The following is a 22,506-nucleotide window of genomic DNA, read 5'->3' as shown; positions in this document are numbered from 1 at the left end:
AAGATAAAACTTGATGATTTAATATTTACTAGCAGAAGATAGTATTTTTTGACTTGCTAAGTGATTTATGAAAATTGCCTATTAATAATGCCTATGGTACATTATTACTGAAGTTACCTTATAACAAAACATCAAAGTATTTAATTTTCAAAAGATGAGAAAACATTTTGCAGAAAAGACAATTTCGACAAACTCTTTAAAACCATAACAAGACAAAAATATCCATTTACTTTGCTTCTCTAAGTTTTATTTGATTACCTCAGGATTAAAAACTATAAAGAAAATTTACTGAAGACGCTGAACTTTCCTGAGTTTTATTTGATTACTGAGAAACATCACAGCCATGGCTATTTTGAGAATTTCTAAATTTTGTCACATGAACAGTGAAATCTGACTTAGCTCCTAAAAGTGCCCACCTCATAATGACAAGGGACTAGTAAACTCACTGTTCCTTTGAGTCAACAGTCTATCTTTCTTCTTATTTCAAGACAGAGTCTCTCTCTATGCTGTCCCATCAGACCAGGCTGGCCTCACACAGAGATCCTCCTGCCTCTGCCTTCCAGTGAGTGCTGGGATTAAAGGCGTGTGCCATCATGTCCTGCACAGCAGGCTCTTCCTGGGGACCTTGTCAAGGCTAAGTTTAACCAGAGGGCTAAGGATTTTAACCTCCAGCTTAGCTGTTAGCTGGGTCGGATCCCTACATTGTAAAATATTCAAATCTGAATTTAGCATGAAGGAAAAATTCAGCACGGACCTTCACACACAAGGCCAATTAGTCACAGGGAGATGATCGGCCACCTCCCAAGGAAAGAACACTCCAGGCTCCTAAAATGGAAGTTACCTGGTTTCTTTGGGTGAGATGCGGGAGTGGGGTGCATCTTAGCATCTCTGGAAAACCCATCCAAGTTTCCTTTGATGGCTTCCAAAGCGTCGTCTCTGTTCTTCTCTCCTGTCTGCAAGACAAAGCCTGTGTTCACTTCTTCCCTTCTTAAACTAATGCCCAGATATCTACTTCTAGTAACCTCTTCTTCTTCTTCTGTTTTTGCTTGTTTGTTTGTTTGTTTGTTTGTTTTTGTTTTGAGGCAGAGTTTGCCTTAGAGCCTCTGTCTAGCCCAGGCTGGCCTCAGGCCCATATACAGCCACCTTCTTGCCTTTGACTCTCAGGTACAAGGCCCAGTAGTCTCACAGCATACTTGCAACAGTTAATTTTCCAAGACATCAATAAGTATATAAAATAATGCATAAAAAGACATTCTATAGGGTATAAAAACATTAAGGTTCCTTCTCAAATCCTATTGCACAGGGCTGTGAGATAGTAAAAGTTCTATGAGGATCCTGACAAATCTGATTCCTACATTGACAATCAATGTTTCCAAAGAAAACAATTACCCATAGTGTCTTGATGGTCAAAAAAAAAAAAAAAAAAAAAAAAAAAAAAAAGAGTTGAGAAGACAATGGCCCAACAATAGAGACCTATCTGTAGAGAAAAAGAAAAAGGATTCCCTTCAGGACTTAGGCCAACCATGATGTAAAGAAATCCACCAGAGCCCAGCTTGGGCTGGTGCCTGAGTGAGGAGGTATGCACAGGGCAAGTGTGCTCTGGGAGGAGACAGCGGGTGCATCACCTTGGGTTTCACGCTACTCAGAAGTCTGAGCTTTTGTTTTTGCTCTTCAAACTGACGTCGTTTTCTTTCTTCTTCTAAGAGCTTTTGTTGTTGTTCAAATCGTTTTCTGAAGAGAAAACAATTACATCAACATTCAGCTTCAAGAAGTAACAGCTACGTTCTCATTCACACTGACAGCTTCAGCAGGACCAACTTGCATTTCTACAATTATAATTTTTTTTAAAGATTTATTTATTATGTATAAGTACACTGTAGCTGTCTTAGACACACCAGAAGAGGGCATCTGATCTCATTACAGATGGTTGTGAGCCACCATGTGGTTGCTGGGATTTGAACTCAGGACCTCTGGAAGAGCAGTCAGTGCTCTTAACCCCCGAGCCATCTCTCCAGCCCTATAATTTTCACTCTTTATTATATGTAATTCTCTTATGACAATCTGTTTCTTCTATAAACTAGCTCTAAAATACTTTAAATGAATCTAGGGAATGATTCACTTAATTTACATTTATGCTTTTATATCTTACCTAATTTGCAAGGCAAAGAAAATATCCTTTTGTGGGAGGTAGAACTGGGTATGAAACCTGGGGCCTCTGCATGCCATACATCATCCTACCACTCCAAGTGTAAAGAGGGAAACCCACCCCTAGGTGGCGACGTGCCTTTGTCTCCTTCCTAAGGGTTAACCCAATAAGGCAAGGCCAGGGACCTTGGCTATGGGACAACCCCAGATGGTAGGCTCACTTTAAGAAAGAGCTCTCTAATTGGTCATCTAATGCCAAGTGGTCAGCTCTGAAATTTTATACACACACACACACACACACACACACACACACACACACACACACGAGTAACATGAGTAAAACTATATGGACTGAGTAGTTTGTACATAAGAGGCCATGAGGGGTTGGGGATTTAGCTCAGCGGTAGAGCACTTGCCTAGCAAGTGCAAGGTCCTGGGTTCGGTCCCCAGCTCCGGAAAAAAAAAAAAAAAAAAAAAAAAAAGAGGCCATGAATTTGAGAGAGCAAGGGGTGGAGGGGAGGAAAGAGAAGGGGTGTGGTGTGTGTTATTTAAAAATATTGTTTAAATTACCAGTTAAAAAAAGATACCATTCCCACGGTGGTTTGAACAGTTATGGTCGCATAGACTCCTGTGTTTGAATGCTTGGCCATAAGGAGTGGCTCTATTACGTGGCCCTGTCGGAGGAAGCCACTTCTGTTGCTTTCAGATCAAGATGTACAACTCTCAGTTCCTTCTCTAACATCATGTCTGCCTGAACGCTGCCATGCTCCCTGCCATGATGATAATGGACTAAAGCTCTGACACTGTGAGCCGGCCCCGATGAAATGCCTTTCTTCATAACAGTTGCTGTGGTCCTGGTGTCTCTTCACAGTAACAAAACCCTAACTAAGAAAATTCCTTTCCTTCCTAGAATCCCCTCCTCCTGGTGCAGTCCCTTCGAGGTACCCACCTTTCTGAGGCCTGACTCAGGAAAATGTAATTATGTTTTTCTTCTCTTTTGTCTTTTCCTTCTAGCACTGGGCTTCCTCACTGTTTCTGAGGTTCCCTTGCCCAGCCACGCCGCTGCCTGCCACTGTGTGGCTGACCTCTGAGCCAGCTTATCGTCGCCCTTCCACACTTCCAGGCAGTGAGTTACAGCTTGCCTGCCCTTGAGTTTTTCTTTCAAACGCTAATACATTGTCCTTAAGCTTCTATTTCAATCTGTTTTTTATCCTTAAATTTTCCTTTGTGTCCATTCTTAAATTCTATTATCAGAAAGACTAAGAATCCCAAGAGGGGACCCTGATTCCCCAGGTACCATAAGATGGCTCTCCTGGGACTCCACAAGATCTCTAATATTTCTTTTCTGTTCTTTAATTCTTGAATTGTCAGAGAACATGAACCCCTTCCTGCACCCCCTAGACAGTATCACTGGAGGAAATGATCTTGGTGTACTGAGCACTTACAAAAACCAGGGAGGCAGATGAACATAAAATCGTGCTTTGTTCTGCATCTAACAAAGCAATCTGCAGGCTGGAGATAGCCCTGCGGTCCAGCCCTTGCCTAGCAGTTAGTACTGTACCATCAAACAGCAGCAGCAACAACAGTCGATTTAGGAAGCTGGATCTAGAGACAAAAACCTATGATCCCAGCATGGGAGAGGGCTGGGCACGAAGACTGCAAATTCATGGCCACACGGGCCTTATTCGTTACTCTGATTCCAGAAATCAAAACAAATAAACAAAAAGTTAAAAACCAACCAAACGGGGTTGGGGATTTAGCTCAGTGGTAGAGCGCTTGTCTAGCAAGTGCAAGGCCCTGGGTTCGGTCCCCAGCTCCGAAAAAAAGAAAGAAAGGAAAAAAAAAAAAAAAAAAAAAAACAACAACCAAACATACAGGAAATTTCCTTGGGAAGGAAGACAGTGTCTCCAGGAGCAAAAGCCATGCTCACAGGAGCAAAAGGGGACTGGGGGACAACCAGCTTTGTTGGTGTCTTTGTAACTTGGATTGACAAACTGCTTCATTTCTCTGGTTCTCTCCTCCCTCAGAGAGAAAACAAAAAATTTGAATCAAAGGACCTATAAGGGCTCTTTCCGAACCAGCGCAGTTTGGTCTTTTGTTTTGTTGTCTATTGTCCTACCTGGCTTTAAACTCACCCCCTCCCTCCTCAGCCCCCAGAGAGGTCAGACTTACAGGTCAGTGCCACAACATTTAGTTGACTCTACTCTTCTTACACAAGTATTCAAAGGGCCCTGTCTCCAAGTCAAACAGCAAACAAACCTAGTTCTAAAGTGGCCTTAAGACAATGTATCTCCTTCAACCTCACATTACAGAATACTTGATAATCTATGGAGTAGCTGTTACAACGTAACCCTGTTACCCCTGGACCCTGGGGTCTCTTACTGTTGCTCTTCCGCAAACTGCTTCTGCATGTCTGGAGTGTACTGTGGGGCTGCAGGACGCATGCCCAGAAAAGGTGGCTGACCCAGGAAAGGTACACCCGCTGCTGGCATTGGCCCCATTGGTATTCCTGCCTAGAAGAAACAGGAAACAGATTAAATAATACATGGATTTTCTTTTTAATTATTAAAAAAGTAACTTGCAAAACTACTTCCTAGTATTTTTATTAGTAAGATATATGATATAGTCTAGTGAAATACTGAAAAACAGTAGGCTGTACATTCCTATAGAGTCAGAGGACACCGCTGGGATAACCTCCTTCAGGACGTGTAGAAACATGTAGTTATACTACATGAAACAGGTATGCATAAGTGTTTTCCTAGCATCAGTGAAGACCCTGGTGGATAGCATTCATTCCACAGGTAATACCGAACTTGATTCCTAGTATTTATAAGATAATGAAGATTCTGGAGGGCAAGATAGTTCAGTGGTTAAGAGTTCTCGATTCCAAGTACCCACATGGTATCTTGTAAGCACCTGAAACTCCAGTTGTAGGAGATTAGATGGCCTCTTCTGACCTCAGCAGGCTCCAGGCACATGGGTAGTACATATACGCTCATACACATAAAATAAATAAAATCCAACAAAAGATATTTTGATGTTCATATCAGTCATAATAAACTTTACAGAAAATAACAGATCTAATCAATAATAAGATATATATCAATACAATAATATACCCTTAACTGACACATCTAGAAATAAGAATTCCTCAGCACAATATCCACTCACAAACTCTTTAGATCTAGAGTAACAATAACGGCCATTTTTTTTCTCAAATTGCTTAAACCTTCTGTGTCACTTTTTATAATTTTTAGTTCCCTATCAAGATTTTTCTACTTCAGCTTTTATTTCTTAGATCATAAAAAAATATTTCCAGAAAAAAAGAACACATAGCTTTACCACTACTCTGCTAATTCCAATAACTCACATTTATTCTTTTTACAGTAGTCACTGTGGTGGTCTGAATGAGAATGGCCCCCATAGGCTCACAGATTTGAATGCTTGGTCCACAGTGGGTGAAACACAGTGGGGGAAAGGGTTAGGAGGGTGGCCTTGTTGGAGGAGGTGTGAATGGGGCAGGCTTTGATGCTTCAAAATCCAGCCCCATTCCTAGGCGGTTCTTTTTCTTTGCCTCCCACTTGTAGATAGGATGTGACCTCTGCTCCAGTGCCCACCGGCCTGCACAGCTCCCTGCTGCCATATTCCCCACTGCGTGGTCATGGAATTGCCCTCTGAAATTATAAGCACCTGAGAAACTCTTTCTTTTATAAGTTGCCTTCATCATGGTGCCTTACCACAGCAATAGAAAAGTAACAAAGACAGTTCCCTAGCATATGTGAGCCTTTGAGTTTGAACTGTATGTAGCATTCAATCTACTTTGGAAGTCAAGACAAAGAGAATCCTTTGAAGCCAGATATAATAAAACTCGGTTAAAATGCAAACTATTGCTACAGACAACATCAAGACAGAGCTCTTGACATGCAGGTGCCTAGAAACAAGCAATAACTTTATGAACAATCAACTAGGAAGGAAGTACCTGCATTGCAATGGGTCCCTGGGACATCTGAGAGCTGTAATTCATTCCCATCATGCCTTGCATATTGGGCTGCATGACAGAGACCATAGGAAATCCTTGCTGCTGCATTGGAATCAGGCCTGTTGGAAAACACCAAGGCTTTATTGAAGTCAACATGTTCTAACGTATGTTTCCTTGAAACCGGAACAGCCAGAGGACTCAACTGAAAAGCTGTGTATTACAATGGAAAGAGCACGAGGTCCTGATAAGACAGAAGTGAGCAAAAATTCCATCATCTACTTAGCTATCTGATCCTGGGCAAGCTATAGGATTTCCTCTGTCAAATGAAAGTAATATTGGTTCTGCAGAGCTTGGATGTGGATAGGAAATGAATAGCATGGCCTAAGTATGGTTCTTAGTCTTCATCACGGGCCCCACTGATTCTGCCCGCTGGTATTCGTAAGCTTGTGCCATCTCCTCTCGTGTGCCTCTACGCCTTGGCTCCCAGGGCTGGTTGTTAGCTTCTCCTGCTTCCTTGGAACCTGAGCTGGGGGAAAGCACTGCTGCATCCTAGGAACAGCGGATCTTTCCACTCCGTAAGACCTCCAATGTCCGCAGTTCTGCCCGACAGCTTTACTACCCCTCGTAAGATGCTCTGAGCCAGAACCTCCAGCAAAGCCACACTCGAATTCCTGACTTGCAGGCACATAGCAGCACAACAAAGTGCTTATTTTGCAAAGTTTTGGGACTGCCTACTGTAGGACAGCAGATGATAACACTTAAGACCATGAACTCTGGGAGCCAAACGCATGGGTTACTCACTCTCTGTTGGGTAATCTGCTTGCTCCCTCTCTCTGTATGTCTGTGTGTGTCTCTGGGACCCTCTCCTTCCCCCAATCTAGAACTCATTATGTAGCCAGACTGGCCTCTAACTTCCTGAGAGCTGGGATTACATGTGTATACCACCATTCCTGGTTTTCTTCACTTTGTTCATTTCTCATCTGTAAAACTGTTTAATGCTTATTATGTCAAAGTAATGCTATTCTTCCTCCCCATCCTTACATGAACAGCCACTGCCATGCGAAGCGTATGTAATCTGAGGACAGGAAAACCATGGGGATGTCTCATGTACATCAGCATCTCCTAAATCTCTCCACTGAAATATTCCCAAGGGCAGACAAGAACGAAGAGCTCTTGGGGGTTCCTATAGTATAGGGGATAGCCCCTTATATCTTATGCACGACATGAGTGAGAACGTAGCTTAGACACAGTTGTGTTCGAATTTTGCCTTTTGTCACACCCTGCATCTCATTGACTCTGTCAGGCATGTGCATCCTGTGGGCTGCATGCAGCTGATCTGAGGATAAGCATGAATGCAGCCCAATATAAAAATCACCAGCTTACTTTACACCACAGAACACTGTAAAAACGTGATTGTGTGGTTCTCAAGTGTGGACAATAACACAATGCTGCAGGTAACAAGGAGTTTTGCTTCCTGGTTTACTTTTAGACAGGGTCTCACTGTATAGATTAGGCTGATTTCAAATCACAGAGATCTATCAGTCTGCCTTTGAGTGCTGGGTTAAGAGTGTGTACCATCAGGCCCAGCCCATTGTCTGTCTGTCCATCTGTCTGTCCTTTCTTTTTTCCTCCCTCCTTCCACCCCTCCTTTTTTTCTTCCCTCCCTCCCTCCCTCCCTCCCTCCCTCCCTCCCTCCCTCCCTCCCTCTCTTCCTTCACCAAATATTCAATTGAAAGTAGTAGAGAAGCTGTCATGGTGGAAACAACCTGTAATCCCAGCATTAGGTAGGTTAGGACAGGAGGTCAGAGGTCAGAGGCTATTTCAAAAAACAAGCATGTACTACACAGTAAAGGGAAAGAACAGTATAGCACATCTCTCTTGTTTTCAAGCTCTCCATGTTTCTTACTCCCTAATTTCAGAAGCACAAACATTTGCATTGAGAGGTAACAGCTGGTAGAGGCAGGCTACTCAATGACCCATTCAGTGCTTTGTTCAGATTCTCAAGGGTCTACTCCATGGCAGCCAGCATCCTAAGAGCACAGCAGTGAACAGACCCAGAGCCCCACACTATGGAAATCATGCTGTAGTTGGAGACAACAAACAATAAAAACAAAAAACCAAACCCTTACAGGTCAAGTTATGGTAAGAGCTGGGGCAAGACATGAAGCAGAATAATGGGAAGACAGGAGCTCGAGGAGGACACAGCACTTGCTCTTCCGTGGCGTGTTTTTGTGAGCAGGGCAGCACGAGCACAAGGGCCTGAAGGAAGGAAGGAAGGGAGGGAGGGAGGGAGGGAGGGAGGGAGGGAGGGAGGGAGGGAGTAAGGAAAGAAAGAAGGGAAGGAGAGAGGGAGGGAGCCAGCAACACAGACATCCAAAAAAGAGAATCTCGAAGGACACCAAAGGCAGAGACTGTGGTCTCATTGGTGACCAGAACAGGTTCAACGCAGCCTGTTTCTCTCTCATCTTTATATTCTAATGGTCATTCTACTTTTGAATGGGTAACTTAGGTATTTGGCGTAACATTTAAAGCATGAAAGTTTACGAAGTCAAAAGTAAGTTTTCTCTCCTTGTCTCTTGATCAAGTACACACACTACTGTGGGCAATACTGCTGCTGTAAATGTTTTTAGAAATGATTTGTGCTTCAAGTCTTCAAATGATGAAAAGTCCACTCTAAAATACGTTTTTAAAAACCCTCGTGTTGGACATGGTGGCACAAGCCTGTGATCCCAGCGTGCTGGAAGTATAGGCAGCAGGATCAGGAGTTCAAGGTCATCTTCAACTTCATAGTGAGTTCCAGAAAAGCCTGGGGCACATCTTAAAAATGAAACAAGAGTTGGTGAGGTGGCTCAGCGGGTAAGGGGCTTGCTGCCAAACCTGACAACCTAAGTTCAATTCCCAGAACCTTCATGGTGGAAGGAGAGAACCGACTTACACTCAACTCTCATTCTTACCTCTATACACTCACCCATCGCGGCACTGACACAGACACAAACTATATACATTTGTAAAAAGAAAAAATCACTAAAAAAACAATAACAATAAAATCCTCCAAAATGATGGTTAAGAGCACTTGCTGCTCTAGATAGAGGACCTAGGTTCAATTCCCAGCACCCACATGGTGACTTAAAACCACCAGTTCCTGTGATATGACAATTCTTCTGACCTTCATGGAGTCCAACTTTCATGTCAAACACAAATACACACACACACACACACACACACACACACACACACTAAATGTCTTTAAATTTTTCATTTAGAATTAAAAGTATCAGACAATCCTTGGATCTTTTTCTCGTTCATTTTCTGTGTTCCATATGTGGACTTTTACATCAAAGTGTTAAAAAATGCAAAGCAATGAACTACACATGACGGGAAACACAGTTTTGTAAGTACAGAATACCTTAGACCATTTGATGGAAATCCGGGACATCTGAGCACAGCTGCCTTAGGAAGCACACACATACTCATGCACGCCGTGAAAAGAATACAACTGACCCTTGGAAAGTTGGCCTGAAACTCAACCTCTCCCAGCGATGGAGACAAAGTCAGCGTGAACTACTTCTACCTGCGTGGAGGGCCCTATCTCTCATCTCTGCTGGGGACCCAGGAGTTTCTGTTTCCTCACTGAGTCTACCATAGCCAATCAGCACTGGTTTTGTGAGAAGGACCAATTTTCAAAGGCATCTAGAGGCCGAGGGGAGTAGAGCGGAAGGAAGTAGAACTGAAGAAAGGATCAAGACAAACGTCAGTAAATTCCTCCTTCCATTTTTGTTTATAGCAGAATGGACCAAAATTTTATCTCCCAACTCCAGCCATCAATAAGGTATGGCTAAAATTGAAACCAGTGAACTCCAGTCCTATAACCAAGAGATGGGAACTGAGACTCAACTCTTTTTTATTCTATCATCCATCCATCCATCCATCCATCCATCCATCCATCCATCCATCCATCCATCTCTATTGAGATAGAGTCTTGCTATGTGGTCCAGGCTGGCTCAAACTTACAACCCTGCCTCAGCCTCCCAAATGCATATGCCACCATAGCTGGCTGAGACACAAATATTGTTCTTTCTTGAGACAGGGTCTTACAATGTAGCCTGGCCTGCAGACCAGCCTCAAACATAAAAATCTGCCTGCCTCTGCTTCCCCAGTCCTGGGATTAAAGGTATTACCACTGGCTTAAGACTTAGCTACTTTTAAATCAGAATATGAGATCTCCTTTTTGTACATCATTATTAATAATAAGAACATACAGAAAGAAACATGCATGAAACACTAAAGAGACTCATTTATTCATTCAACCAGTATCTACATAGAATCTATCATACATGCAGGCAGGGTGCTGGACACACTGGAGAGGACAAGACACAGCTCCTGCCCTATGGCACAGAGAAGGTGGAAGAAGATAAGAGAATTGCAGCTTGTTACAATGTTATCACTTGTTCTTAATTTTTCTTCATCTCTGAGGTTAAATAATAACCTACTAATATAGCAGATGAGTAAGTTTGGGAGGCATGAAGAATGATCCTTTCACTCTCCAAACTAAACATTTAAAAAAAGAATTCTCTATTATTACTATTGTTGTTGCTGTTGTTTTGCTTTTCAAGGCAGGGTTCTCTATGTAGTCCTGGCTGTCCTGGAACTTGTTTTGTAGATCAGGCTGGCCTCCAACTTACTGAGCTCTGCATGCCTCTGCCTCCCAAGTGCTGGGATTAAAGGTGGGTGCCACAGCCTGGCTTTAAAGGAAATTTTAAGAGAAAGTAACATACAGAGTTAAAACTTATAGGGAATTTTACTTTATTGGGTAGCAATATAACTTATTTTTAACTTTTACCCATTTAATTCTAAGTTAGGAAACTGGAAATCAACCTCAATTTGGAGGCTGAGGATGTGGCTTATGGGCAGAGTGCTTCCCTAGCATGTATGAGCCTAGCCCTGGGTGCCATCCCATTACTGACAAAGAAATGTAGCTTTCACATACCTTGAGGGGGTCTCATGCCACCTGCGACAGGAAACATGAAGCTGAAAGCAGAATACAAATACATCAGTGTAAGACTGCAAACAAAGTCTGACTCTTACACAAATGAAAGAATCAGGCGGTGCCTGGCATCAGTTCAGTAGTACAGCGATGACTTATTAATATATTAAAAATGTACATCTGTGTTTGCCTGCACGTTTGCTTGTGCACTGCATCATGCCTAGTGCCAATGGAGGCATTGGATCCCTCAGAACTAGAGTTTCAAATGCTTGTGAGTTGCCATGTGGGTGCTGGGAACTAAATCCAGGTCCTTTGCAAGAACAACAAATGTTCTTAACTACTGAGCTATCTCTCTAGCCCCAGAATTAGAAATTTAATAAAGATTAAATTTCCTTACTATCTAATGTATTAGAATGCTAATGAGAAGGGAACTTTTAAAGGTGGGTGAGATAGAAAACAGAAGGCCCTGACACTAAGTCCTGCCTCTGTCACCTTGTGATCTCCCGGAACTCCAATTCCTCCATCCATGAAATGATGGAGAATTCCTGTCCGTTCAGGAAACAGTTAATGAGCATGTACTACACCGAAGACTGAAACAGCTGACCATCTTGAATGCACAGGTGCAGGCAAATCATTGCACCACAATGTACCAACTGCTTAAGCAAGGCCCAAATACTAAGAGCTCAGAAGAGAACAATTAATTTTTAGGTTATCTCTTGGGAGGATTTGTAGAAGTGCTTTTGAGCTAATTAAAGAAAAAAGAAGGGGGCTAGAGAGATGGCTCAGTGGTTAAGAGCACTGACTGTTCTTCCAGAGGTCCTGAGTTCAAATCCTAGCAACCACATGGTGGCTCACAACCATCTGTAACGAGATCTGATGTCCCCTTCTGATGTGTCTGCAGATAGCTACAGTGTACTTATATATAATAAATAAATCTTTAAAAAAAAAAGAAGAATGTACAATATTCAGTTGGCAAAAGTTCTGAAACCAGAGATGCAGGACATTAATCAAAATGACTGTGATTACATATATGATTTAAAAACAACCAGATTGCCAGATTCAGTGGTAGGATATTACATGCAACAGGATACTAGTAGAGCATGTGCAAGACCTTGGGAAGGATCTATCTATCTATCTATCTATCTATCTATCTATCTATCTATCTATCTATCTATCTATCTATCTATCTATCTATCTGGTGATGGTTCATGCTTTCGCTCCCAGCAATTGAGAGGCAGAGGCAGGTGGATCTCTGTGAGTTCAGAGGCAAGCCAAGGCTACAGTGAGACCTCATCTCACACACACATAAAATGTATACAGTCTATTTAAATAGAGTCTCATTCTATAGGCTAGCCTAGAACTATGTAGTCAGGGTTGCCTTGAGTCCCCCTGCCTCTGTCTCCTATGCTAGAACTAGAAGCCTGAGCCATCACTCCCAGCCACAGTCTTTAAAATGTTTACTCTTTTTGAATATTCTATGTCAGAAGCTGGTATGTGTGTGTTTGTGTGTATGTGTGTATGATTGAAAATGTTAAGCCCTGGGTCCTGCTAAGACTGAACCCCCAGTGAACTAGACTATGGGGGGAGGGCGGCAATGGGGGGAGGGTTGGGAGGGGAACACCCATAAGGAAGTGGAGGGGGGAGGGGGATGTTTGCCCGGAAACCGGGAAAGGGAATAACACTTGAAATGTATATAAGAAATACTCAAGTTAATAAAAAAAAAAAAGAAAATGTTACCATTTGAATAATTTCAAGCGTCTCATTCAGTGATATTGAGGATATTCACAGTGCTGAAACCATTACCACCACTCACTACCCACGTTCAGAACCTTCTCAGCCCCCACAGAAACTCTGATGCCATTAAGGTAAGCCACCACACCCCAGCTCGGTACTCTACTTTTTGTCATTCCTGAATTTGTCTATTCCAAGTCTACATATCAAATAGACCCAGGCTGTATCTGGATTATTTCACTCAGGCAAACTTGCTCAAGGTTCACTGTCGCAGGTATTAACATCTCAGTGCCCCAAACAACTCTGATTGACTGCGTAGTGTACTGTTTATCCTCCCATCTCTACACGGACACTTGGGTTCCTTCTGCCCTTTAGCTGATATGAACGACACTGCCAAGGCCACTGGTGTGCGAGTGACTAATCCCAGTTCTTTTATATATACCTGTGAAGGAGGTCATATGTAATTCTATGTGTACTTTTGAGAAACTGCCAGACTGTTTTTCATGGTGACTGCACCAATCCACATCCTTACCAGCAATGCACAAGACTCTGCTTTCACATCCCACACCACCTTTGTGTGTGTGTGATTGATGTATAGGTCTCCTGCCTGCACGTATGTCTGTGCCCTAAATGTACACCTGGTGCCCACAAAGGAAGAAGGAGTTGGATCCTCTAGAAAATTAGTTACAGATGATTGTGAGCCATTACATGGGTCCTGAGAATCAAACCTAGCACCTCTGGAAGTACTGCCAGTGCTCTCAACACAGAACCATCTGCCAGTCCCATATTTATATATGTATATGTATACATATGTGTATATGTACATACAATTATGTATGTGTATATATTATATATAATACACATATATAATTATATATTTTATATATATTATATATTTGACTTTAAAATTAGGTTTATCTAAAACTAACTAAAACATATAACATATATAACATATTATACATATTTATAATTTAATCTATATATAATGTTATACACACACACACACACACACACACAAATGGATGTGAAGTGGTATGCCACTGTGGCTTGGCTGTGACACCTCTGCCATCAGACATTTTGAGAAGAACAGCATGTCATAAAGCGTGCTTTGGGAGGTAACTTTAATGGCAGCATATGGGAAGACTTGGAGTAAGAAGAACTGGCCAAGAAAATACCACAATGTTCTTAATGAGATTTAAAAAGAGTGACAAACAAGTCAGGAGGGATGGGAAGGAAGTGGGCAGAAGATATGAAAAGGGAAGACTGGAGAGAACCCAGTAGCTGCCAGTAGGGTGGGGAGCAGTGGGAACGCAGAGATCATAGAGAATGCTGACTGGGACAATTGCAAGGACTGGGACGTTCTGTGCTGGCCGTAGGAGCCAGTGCACAACTTTTTAATGGGCATGGGAAAGGTTGCTGGAGACAAGACCTTGAAGAACAACCCAACAGGCAATTATAAATGTTACTCAAGTTGGGCATTGGGCATGGTAGAGCACAGCTACAGTCCCAGTGCTCACAAGCAGAGGCGGGTGTATCCCTGTGAGATCTCAAAGCAGCCTGGTCTATATAGTGAGTTCCAGGACAGCCGGGGCTATATAGAAAGACCCTGTGGAAAGGAAGGAAGGAAGGGAGGAAGGGAGGAAGGAAGGGAGGGAAAAAAAAATTCAAACCTGAGAGAAAGATCTGGAAAAATCCAGTGCTCCAGATAAATCTTTTAAATTAAGGTTAAAAACAACAAACCAGGGCTGGAGAGATGGCTCAGCGGTTAAGAGCACTGGCTGCGAGAACAGGACCCCCGTTGAAGGAATCAGAGAAAGGACTGGAAGAGCTTGAAGGGGCTCGAGACCCCCATATGAACAACAATGCCAAGCAACCAGAGCTTCCAGGGACTAAGCCACTACCCAAAAACTATACATGGACTGACCCTGGGCTCCAACCTCATAGGTAGCAATGAATATCCTAGTAAGAGCACCAGTGGAAGGGGAAGCCCTTGGTCCTGCCAAGGCTGAACCCCCAGTGAACGGGATTGTTGTGGGGAGGGAGGTAATGGGGGGAGGATGGGGAGGGGAACACCCATATAGAACGGGAAGGGGAGGGTTTAGGGGGATGTTTGCCCGGAAACCGGGAAAGGGAATAACAATTGAAATGTAAATAAGAAATACTTAAGTTAATAAAGATTTTAAAAAAAAAAAGCATAAAGAAAAAAGAGCACTGGCTGCACTTCCAGAGGTCCTGAGTTCAATTCCCAGCAACCACATGGTGGCTCACAACCATCTGTAATGAGCGCAGATGCCCTCTTCTGGTGTGTCTGTTATGTATGTGTACTCACATACATACATAAAACTTTAAAAAAAAAAAAAACCAACCAACCAACCATGGAATGCTTAATATAAGCAAGGAAGTTAGAGCATGTAGCAAGAGAACACCACAGGCAACTTTGGAGAGTCTCACCCTGGAAATCAACGGGAGAATGGCCGCTGAGAGGCAGGAGCAGCTCAGAACTCAGGACTGAGTTCAAGAAAGTGGCTGCCAATGTCTACCAGCACAGAAATGATTGTCAGAAGAAGATGAGGAAAAAAGTCACCGCCTTGAGGATGACGGTCTACCAGTGGGTGGTTTCAAGTGGCCAAGAGAACATAAACATGGCGTCCTTATTGATGGAAACACTGGGTTTTGAGGGAACAGGACTAACAAGTGAGAGGGATCTGGTTTGAGGAACTAGCCCTTTCGCTGAGACCAGAAAGGGGACAAATCAAGAAAGGGAGGAAGGCTTTTCTTTTTCAGATTATGTGTGGGGTGTTTGGCTGCATGTACAGCTACACACCATAAGCATGCAGTACCCATGAAGGCCAAAAGAGGGCGTGAGATCCTGTGGCACTTATAACTGCTTATAAGCCAACACGTGGGTCTAAGAATCAAACCCCAAGACCCCAGCAGAAACAGCCAGTCCTCTTAACCACTGAGCCATCTCTCCAACCCAAGAAAGGAACCCTCCTGGCTGGGAAAGTCTCTCAATTTCAGATTCAAAGATGCTCTTGAGAGGTTTTAGAGTAGGTTTCATGGGCACCAGGAACTGAATGTCAAATTCTAGAACTCTGGCTTTAAACAAAACAAGACGCAACAAAACAACAACAACAAAACTATACTCATCCTCACACTCACAGGAAAAAGCCTAAAAGAGCAACTTTAGATCCCTCTGTTCTACAGTGTTCTACAGTGTTCTACAGTGTTCTACAGTGTTCTACAGTGTTCTAGTGTTTTAGTGTTTTGTTCTGTTCCCTTTAAAGACAAAATGATCTAGCATTCTAATTGGACATCCATCTCGCTTTTGTGTGGAGGGGCTGCTCACTGGTGAATCCTGTGGCTGACAAGCAGGCCTAAAGAGTCAGCCCTTTTCTTAATGGTATACAAGAGGCAATAACAGTTGAGTAATGCATTAACTGGTTTGTCTATCTAAGACAAAACTTCTAGGCTCAATCCACCCTCCAGTTTTATCTCCTGATAGCAGGACTATAGATGTGTGCCACCATGCCGTCCACCTGATAAAATGTTCTGCATTCAAGGACAGCGCTGGTGATCATCTGTTTTAGAAGGCACCACTTACACACCACGACTGATAAGCTTGCCAAACCTGCCTTGAAGATTCAGGTCACCAGTATGGTGGAGTGGCTTGGTAAAACTTGGGAGTGAGTTCTATTCTTTTTTAGCCAGTTGTAGTCCCCTTACTATCCTACCTGTCTGCTCTTTCCCCTGTCAAGTGAGGACACAGAACCCAACATGTGTCAAGGTCCCAAATTAAGGCAACCACAGAGACAAAATGTAAGCTGTATTACAGGGCCGGGGGGATGGTTAGTAAGCTGCTCTTGTAAAGGACCTGAGTCCAGTTGCCAGCATCCGTATGGTGGCTTACAGCCACCCCTGCCTCTGTTTCCAGGCTATCTGTCACCCTCTCCTGAGGACATCAGGCATATGTGTGATACACACATTAGTCAAAACCCACCCAGACTAATAAATCTTAAATATGATTTAAAAATACCTGTCATAGATTTTTAAACTTGAGAAACTAAGCACACATAAGAACAAAGCAACCGTACTGAAAGATACGACCTATTCTAGTAAAAATTTAGCAACCCAAAGTTGCTTAGTGACCCCTGTGGTTTTAGTATGAAACATTTAGATAACCAGCACTAACATGTTTTTCTTTTCATTTGTGTTTCTGTGTGTGGACAGTCAAGGAGGCCAGAAGAGGGCATCATATGCCCTGGAGCTGGAGTTAAAGGCAGTTCTGGGAGGACAACTTGGGGGAGTCAGTTCTGTCCTTGTACTATAGGAGTCCCTGGCGTTGAATGCAGGTCATTGTGCTTGGCAGCATGCCCCACCCCCCACCCAGGCCCTGACAACTAATTCTTAGACTCGCTGGACAAGCAGCTAAGATGCTGATAAGACAGCTAAGCTTGAGGGAAGGTCGGGGATGGGGTGGGTGTGAACTAAGTGAGCTTCCAAGAATTTGACTTGAAGGGACAAATGCTAACTGAAATGCTGCCAAGTCTCAGGCCCGGAACTCTGCTTGTCACAAGCCTTTTAGTACTAACCTACATTTGCAACATGTTTTAATGTCTCATGCCTGGACTCCTAAATACAGTCTTCTCAATGGATCTCCTCAGCCTCGGGCTCTGGTTTCTGATACATATAATACAGATTCAGTGTAGATCCTGTCAGAAGATGCACGCCTGGGCTGAGAACAGTATGATCCCTCTGTGGGTCAGAGCTCTCCTGGTTTCCCCTCATGGCCTTTTGGGATTGAGCATACTTTCCCTTTCCTTTTTATCCCATGAAACTCTTCTCTCCATCCAATAGCAGACCATCCGGCACTGAGGATGTGTTCCTCCTATAGCATTTGCTAGCCCCCACCACTGCCCCAATCCCCTTATGACAATTTCAACTCCTTCTCCTCCCCCCGGTACAGCTGAAAATCAACTTCACTATTACACATTTATGTGGAGTTCACAAATACTTACATTTAAAAAGCATGCCAAGATAGGCAAGAAATAGCAGAGAATGGAGAGACAAAGAAGTAGCCATAGAGCTTGTAAGAGCAGGGCAGGGAAGCAGAGCGCTAAGGTTACTTTGTGAACCATCTGAGCACCCTGGTGTGTCTTGAATCTTCTGACCTGCTTACGGCAGTGGTTCTCAGCCTTCCTAATGCTGGGACCCTTTAAACAGTTCTTTGTGTAGGGGTGACCCCCAACCATAAAATTATTTCATTGCTACGTCATAACTGAAATTTTGCTACTGCTATGAACCATAATGTAAATAGCTAATGTGTGACCCCCTAAGAGTGGTCCAGACCCACAGGTTGGGAATTGTAGTATTAGAGCATCACGAATAATGATCAGTGTGCTGGAGTACACAAACCCCGCAATAGTGAGACTGAGGTAATCAGATCACAAATTTGAGGCTGCCCTAGGCTATCTGTTCAACTCTAGCCTGAGCTAAATTAATAAAAGACACTATCACAAAATAACATCCTCAAACAGTACTTTATACGTTTACATGTGTAGACATTACACAGGACTATAAGTGGGGTCACTAAAGATTCATCCCGATTGTTTTCAACTCTGTTGCTTTATTTGGTTAAAGGCAAATATTATTGTTTATAAGTCTCAAGCATTTACTCTAGGATAGTCCATTCAGTGTATCCGGCAAAAGCGGCTGTTTGCATATGGCTGCCTTTGGCTAACCTTTTAGGAAACTAAGTAGCTAAAAGAAAGTATTTAAGAGATAGTATCTAAGGCAGAAAGCAGGCCTCAGAATCAGTTCCAGCTGGTAATTTCTTTTCCCCACTGAAAGCTTAGAGAGTGTTGGCTTCTGTTTTTCTCCAATTATACTCTGCTACTTTGTTAACTTTCTTACAGATAACGTTAGCTCTTAGCATTGCTTTCCCCAAACTGAAATATTCCCGAGTATACAGTTTCTCACCCCAAGGAAGTATCTAATAAATGTAACACACCAAATACCCTGCAAAGAACCATTGTACCACTTTGTCTCCTGTATATTTGGTACCTGTTGGGAGTGCACACGTTATTGTCCTTGTTCTTTTCCCTAACACAGGATCTCAAGGTCTTCGAATTCCCCATCTTCCTGCCTCCATCTCCTCAGAGCTGGATTGCAGGCATGCACCAGCGCAGCTGATTAGACCAGTGACATTAAAATACTATAAACGAAACTGAGACATGCACTTCATTTTTCTATACCCTGGGTTCTTCCCCCCCCCCTTTTTTTTTATAAAGAAAAAATTTGCACCTAAAACATAAAATTCTTTGAAATTTTCTAGGACTAGTCCCACTATTAATCATACATTTGATATAGATTAATGCCATTTAGGAATGCCATTTTAGAAACTGTCATCATGTGTTATATATTCTGCAGGCAAAAGTGATTTCTAATGACCACTAAGAGGAGGAAGTAAAACATTTTAAGTTTAAAGTCAAAGACTGTAGAGGAAGCAGAAAACCGGCCACACACAGTTACTTTATTCAAGTGGCTGCTTTTTTTCTTCCGTGAATGAGTGAGTGAGTGAGTGTGTGTGTATATCAATCACATATGCACCTGTAAGAGGTGGTAACTTTAAAATCTTTTACACATTTGGAGTGTTAAGTGACTCCAAAATTAAACTATACATGAAAAAACCTGAAACTTTGCTTTCCAAAGATAACTTAGGATATTTAAAAATGTAAAGCTAATTTTATCTCGGAATGTGTGTGCTGTATGTTAACTAATTAAATACAAACTGAGTCATGATAGAAATGGGTGTAGACTTTCTGGAATCAAACATTTCGTTAAATGAAAATGAACTTAAGTTACAATGCCCCTTTACCATTCTGGATATAGGAGGCTCAGGCTAAAAATGATCTGAAATGTAACAAAGAGCAAGCAGACTTTTATTTTTAAAAGACAATAAAGTCTGGAAGCTTTTGTTTTAACAAGAGCATAACTACTCTTGGTCAGTGAATTTTCTTTGTTTCAAAATGACAGACAAATTTTAAGAGTTTTTATCTAGACGAGCTCTATCTCAAGACAATGACTAATTCAAAGGTCTTCAGATTTTTCCCATTTGTAAGTGAAGAAAAGAAAAGGACTTGACAGGGCGCTCCATGAGAAGAAAGACAATACTCTACACTCCTAAAACGGTTCCTCCGGCTTTGTCACAGCCTTCGCTCCAACACCATCTCGAGCCCAGCAAGCCTGGAAGGGACTCGCGAGTGCTCGAGGCCCCGCGGCAGGTGCGGCGGAGCCTGCACCCGAGCGCGCTCCCCGCGAGTCCCCAGGACGCTCGCGCTTCGCAACCGTCGCCCCTGCGCCCGGCCCCACCTGCCCATCCCGACGACCCACCAGCCCACTCCGCCGGTCCCGCGCCCCGCCCCGCCGACCCACCTGCCTGCCCCGCCGGGCCCTGTGCCCGCCCCCGCCGCGCCGCTGGCTCCGGCTCCCGGCCGCAGCGCCATCTTGCTCGGGGCCGCCACCGCGCCAGCAGCTGTCAGCCGAAGACAGGCACTTCCGGGGCAGACACCACCCCACCAAGTCCCGGCCGACGACGGGGCGGGGCTGCGCGCCCACGTGACTCACAGCCCTCGGGCACGAGCGGCGCAGCCCCGCCGCATGCTGCAGGAGTCATATCACTGCGGCTGGTGTAGTTACTTTGCAAATGTGGATCTTCATTAGTGCACACAGTAGGTCCTGATTAACCGGATGATGGAACACAGGTGCTCTTCTGCTGTTCCTTTACACAACTGGCGGATCCTAGACGGCCTTTATAGCTTTTTCCCTCGGCACTCTTGACTCTCTTCAGCATCCATCACAGGCACTGACAGTATTTTTTTTACTTAAGCCAACCAAAAGCACACATGAACTCAATACACACGAAGAGGATATCCTTCAAGATGCACTACTTTTGTGTCGTGAGACGCAACAAGCATAATTATACTGAGCCCACACAGGGTATTTTTCCTTTGACACCTCCACCCCTAATCAAGCTACCTGGAAGTAAAATGTGTTGAAAGTAAAGTTTGTCAAGCTCTGATAATGGATTTATCACAACCAGTCCCTGCCACTTCTTGCTTTACAGCTTTCGCTAAGAGACAATTATAACAGGTTATTAGTTTACTAGACCAGTCAGTTTTATGTGCATTTAGATCTCTGGTGTCCCTATGAGTTAGTACTGCTATTTTTGAAATGAGAAAAATCAATCTTTAAAGAAGTTCTTGTCATATGCTCAGATCTTGCAGCTGCAGTGTGTCCAGGCCAGTGTTGTCCCCAGAGTCCTTGGTCCTTTAACTAGGACCATACCCATTATTTGTAGATTTTTTTCTTGTTGTTTGGTCTTGTTTACTATTTCACTCTTCCTCTTCCCTGGTCAAAGCTAACATTTATGTAGGAGAGTCCTTACTGATATAGGAGTTTAAATCCATTACTGACCCTTTGACAAAACAAGCTGATACAAGTTTTGTAGCTACTTCATGGATTGGGTAGTTGCTCAGGAAAGAATGAAGAGAAAACAATGAAGTAGGGATTGTTAAAGTGATCTGTTAGCATCTCTATCTGCACCCTTCCAAGGACAGTTCCCATCGGAGTTCCATTCCGGCTCAGATGCTTTGAGATCACGGTCTCACACCACACAAATGTTTCTCTACTTCATCACTGCCATTAATTTCGAGAGTGGTGCTGTTAGTGGTGCCGTTCTAAAAGAAAAATAAACTAAATGCTTGTTGAAGGAATATCTGTTGTGAGTTTACAAAGCTTCAGACACAAAGATAGGAGGTACTTTTAGTCTTAAAACACAGGAAAAAAGCTGAAGGTCTAAAATGAAAGCATGCAGTTGACAAAAGTTTCAAATGTATACCTACTTCAGGATACACACGGACTCAGTTGTCTGCAAGAATAGGTTTTGCTCTCTGGAGCAATTTATTTAAATGAAGCCTGATTAAAAAAAAATCTTTGTCCCATCTATTCAAGACAGTCTTATGTTTGTACTCTCAGAAGTAAAGGGGCTGAAACAGGAGAACTGCTATGAGTTCTAGACCAGTCCAGAATACAGAGATCCCTTTTCAAAACAAATAATATTAAAAAGGTCTCCTGTGCTGATTTTAGACTGAAGCATCAGCTGCCTAGAGTAAAGGAGAAGAGGCTTAATTCAGTTGCTGGCAGTCACCTATGTTGCAGTCCTATGGCAGCACCAAGCCTGAGCAATTCTAGGCTCCAGTCTTAAGTGCTTCAACTTGTACCAAACCGTTTTTATTCCACTGTGCAAAGCAGGTAATTAAGTAAAGCCTGCACACTGCACACTGCCTTGGTCGGAATGGCGAGGGTGGATGAAGAGCATCAAGCCTCAGCAAAGATAAGTGTCTGAGACAATGAAGCCAGGTATATCGTGTAACGGGAATGTTCTTCCTTATCAGGGTGGGATAGAATGAATGCTATCAGCTTTCAAGCAAAATCATCTTGAGTGGAAAGAGCATGGTTAAATGACAGAGAGTGGAGTCAGATGGGGAGGCTGAGCAGAATCTTCCAGTTGAACACTGACAGTCAAGCATGAGCCTCCTCACCAGTGAAGGAAAAGTAAACTTCAACAGACTGCAGTTTCCAATCTTCTGGAAGTTGGATAAGCACA

General features: G+C 43.1%; 1 protein-coding gene and 1 long non-coding RNA gene across 18 annotated transcripts in view; one reads left to right on the top strand and one right to left on the bottom strand.

Moving 5' to 3' along the window:
• Synrg (synergin, gamma) overlaps positions 1-21,347 on the bottom strand; it is an 82,561-nt gene extending 61,214 nt beyond the window's left edge. For 16 of the 17 annotated variants that reach the window (XM_039086970.2, XM_039086972.2, XM_039086973.2 and 13 more), the window contains exons 1-6: positions 20,274-21,347; positions 11,112-11,152; positions 6,125-6,243; positions 4,528-4,658; positions 1,626-1,731; positions 842-953 (exon numbers count right to left, since the gene is read on the bottom strand). In XM_039086970.2, coding sequence (XP_038942898.1) covers positions 842-953; positions 1,626-1,731; positions 4,528-4,658; positions 6,125-6,243; positions 11,112-11,152; positions 20,274-20,344 — 580 coding nt within the window. In that variant the 5' untranslated portion in view covers positions 20,345-21,347. The remainder of the gene's footprint in view (positions 1-841; positions 954-1,625; positions 1,732-4,527; positions 4,659-6,124; positions 6,244-11,111; positions 11,153-20,273) is intronic. The other variant, NM_053419.2, reaches the window with a different exon arrangement.
• Positions 15,951-19,065, top strand: LOC134480841 (uncharacterized). The gene is made up of 2 exons (XR_010055717.1): positions 15,951-16,525; positions 18,951-19,065. It is a non-coding gene; the product is annotated as an uncharacterized LOC134480841 (long non-coding RNA).
• Positions 21,348-22,506: the final 1,159 nt, after the last annotated feature.

This window comes from Rattus norvegicus, chromosome 10 (genome assembly GCF_036323735.1).
Source record: "Rattus norvegicus strain BN/NHsdMcwi chromosome 10, GRCr8, whole genome shotgun sequence".
Taxonomy (NCBI): Eukaryota; Metazoa; Chordata; class Mammalia; order Rodentia; family Muridae; genus Rattus; species Rattus norvegicus.
The sequence above is the reverse complement of the archived record's forward strand: the minus strand, read 5'-3'. Positions and strand labels throughout refer to the sequence as shown.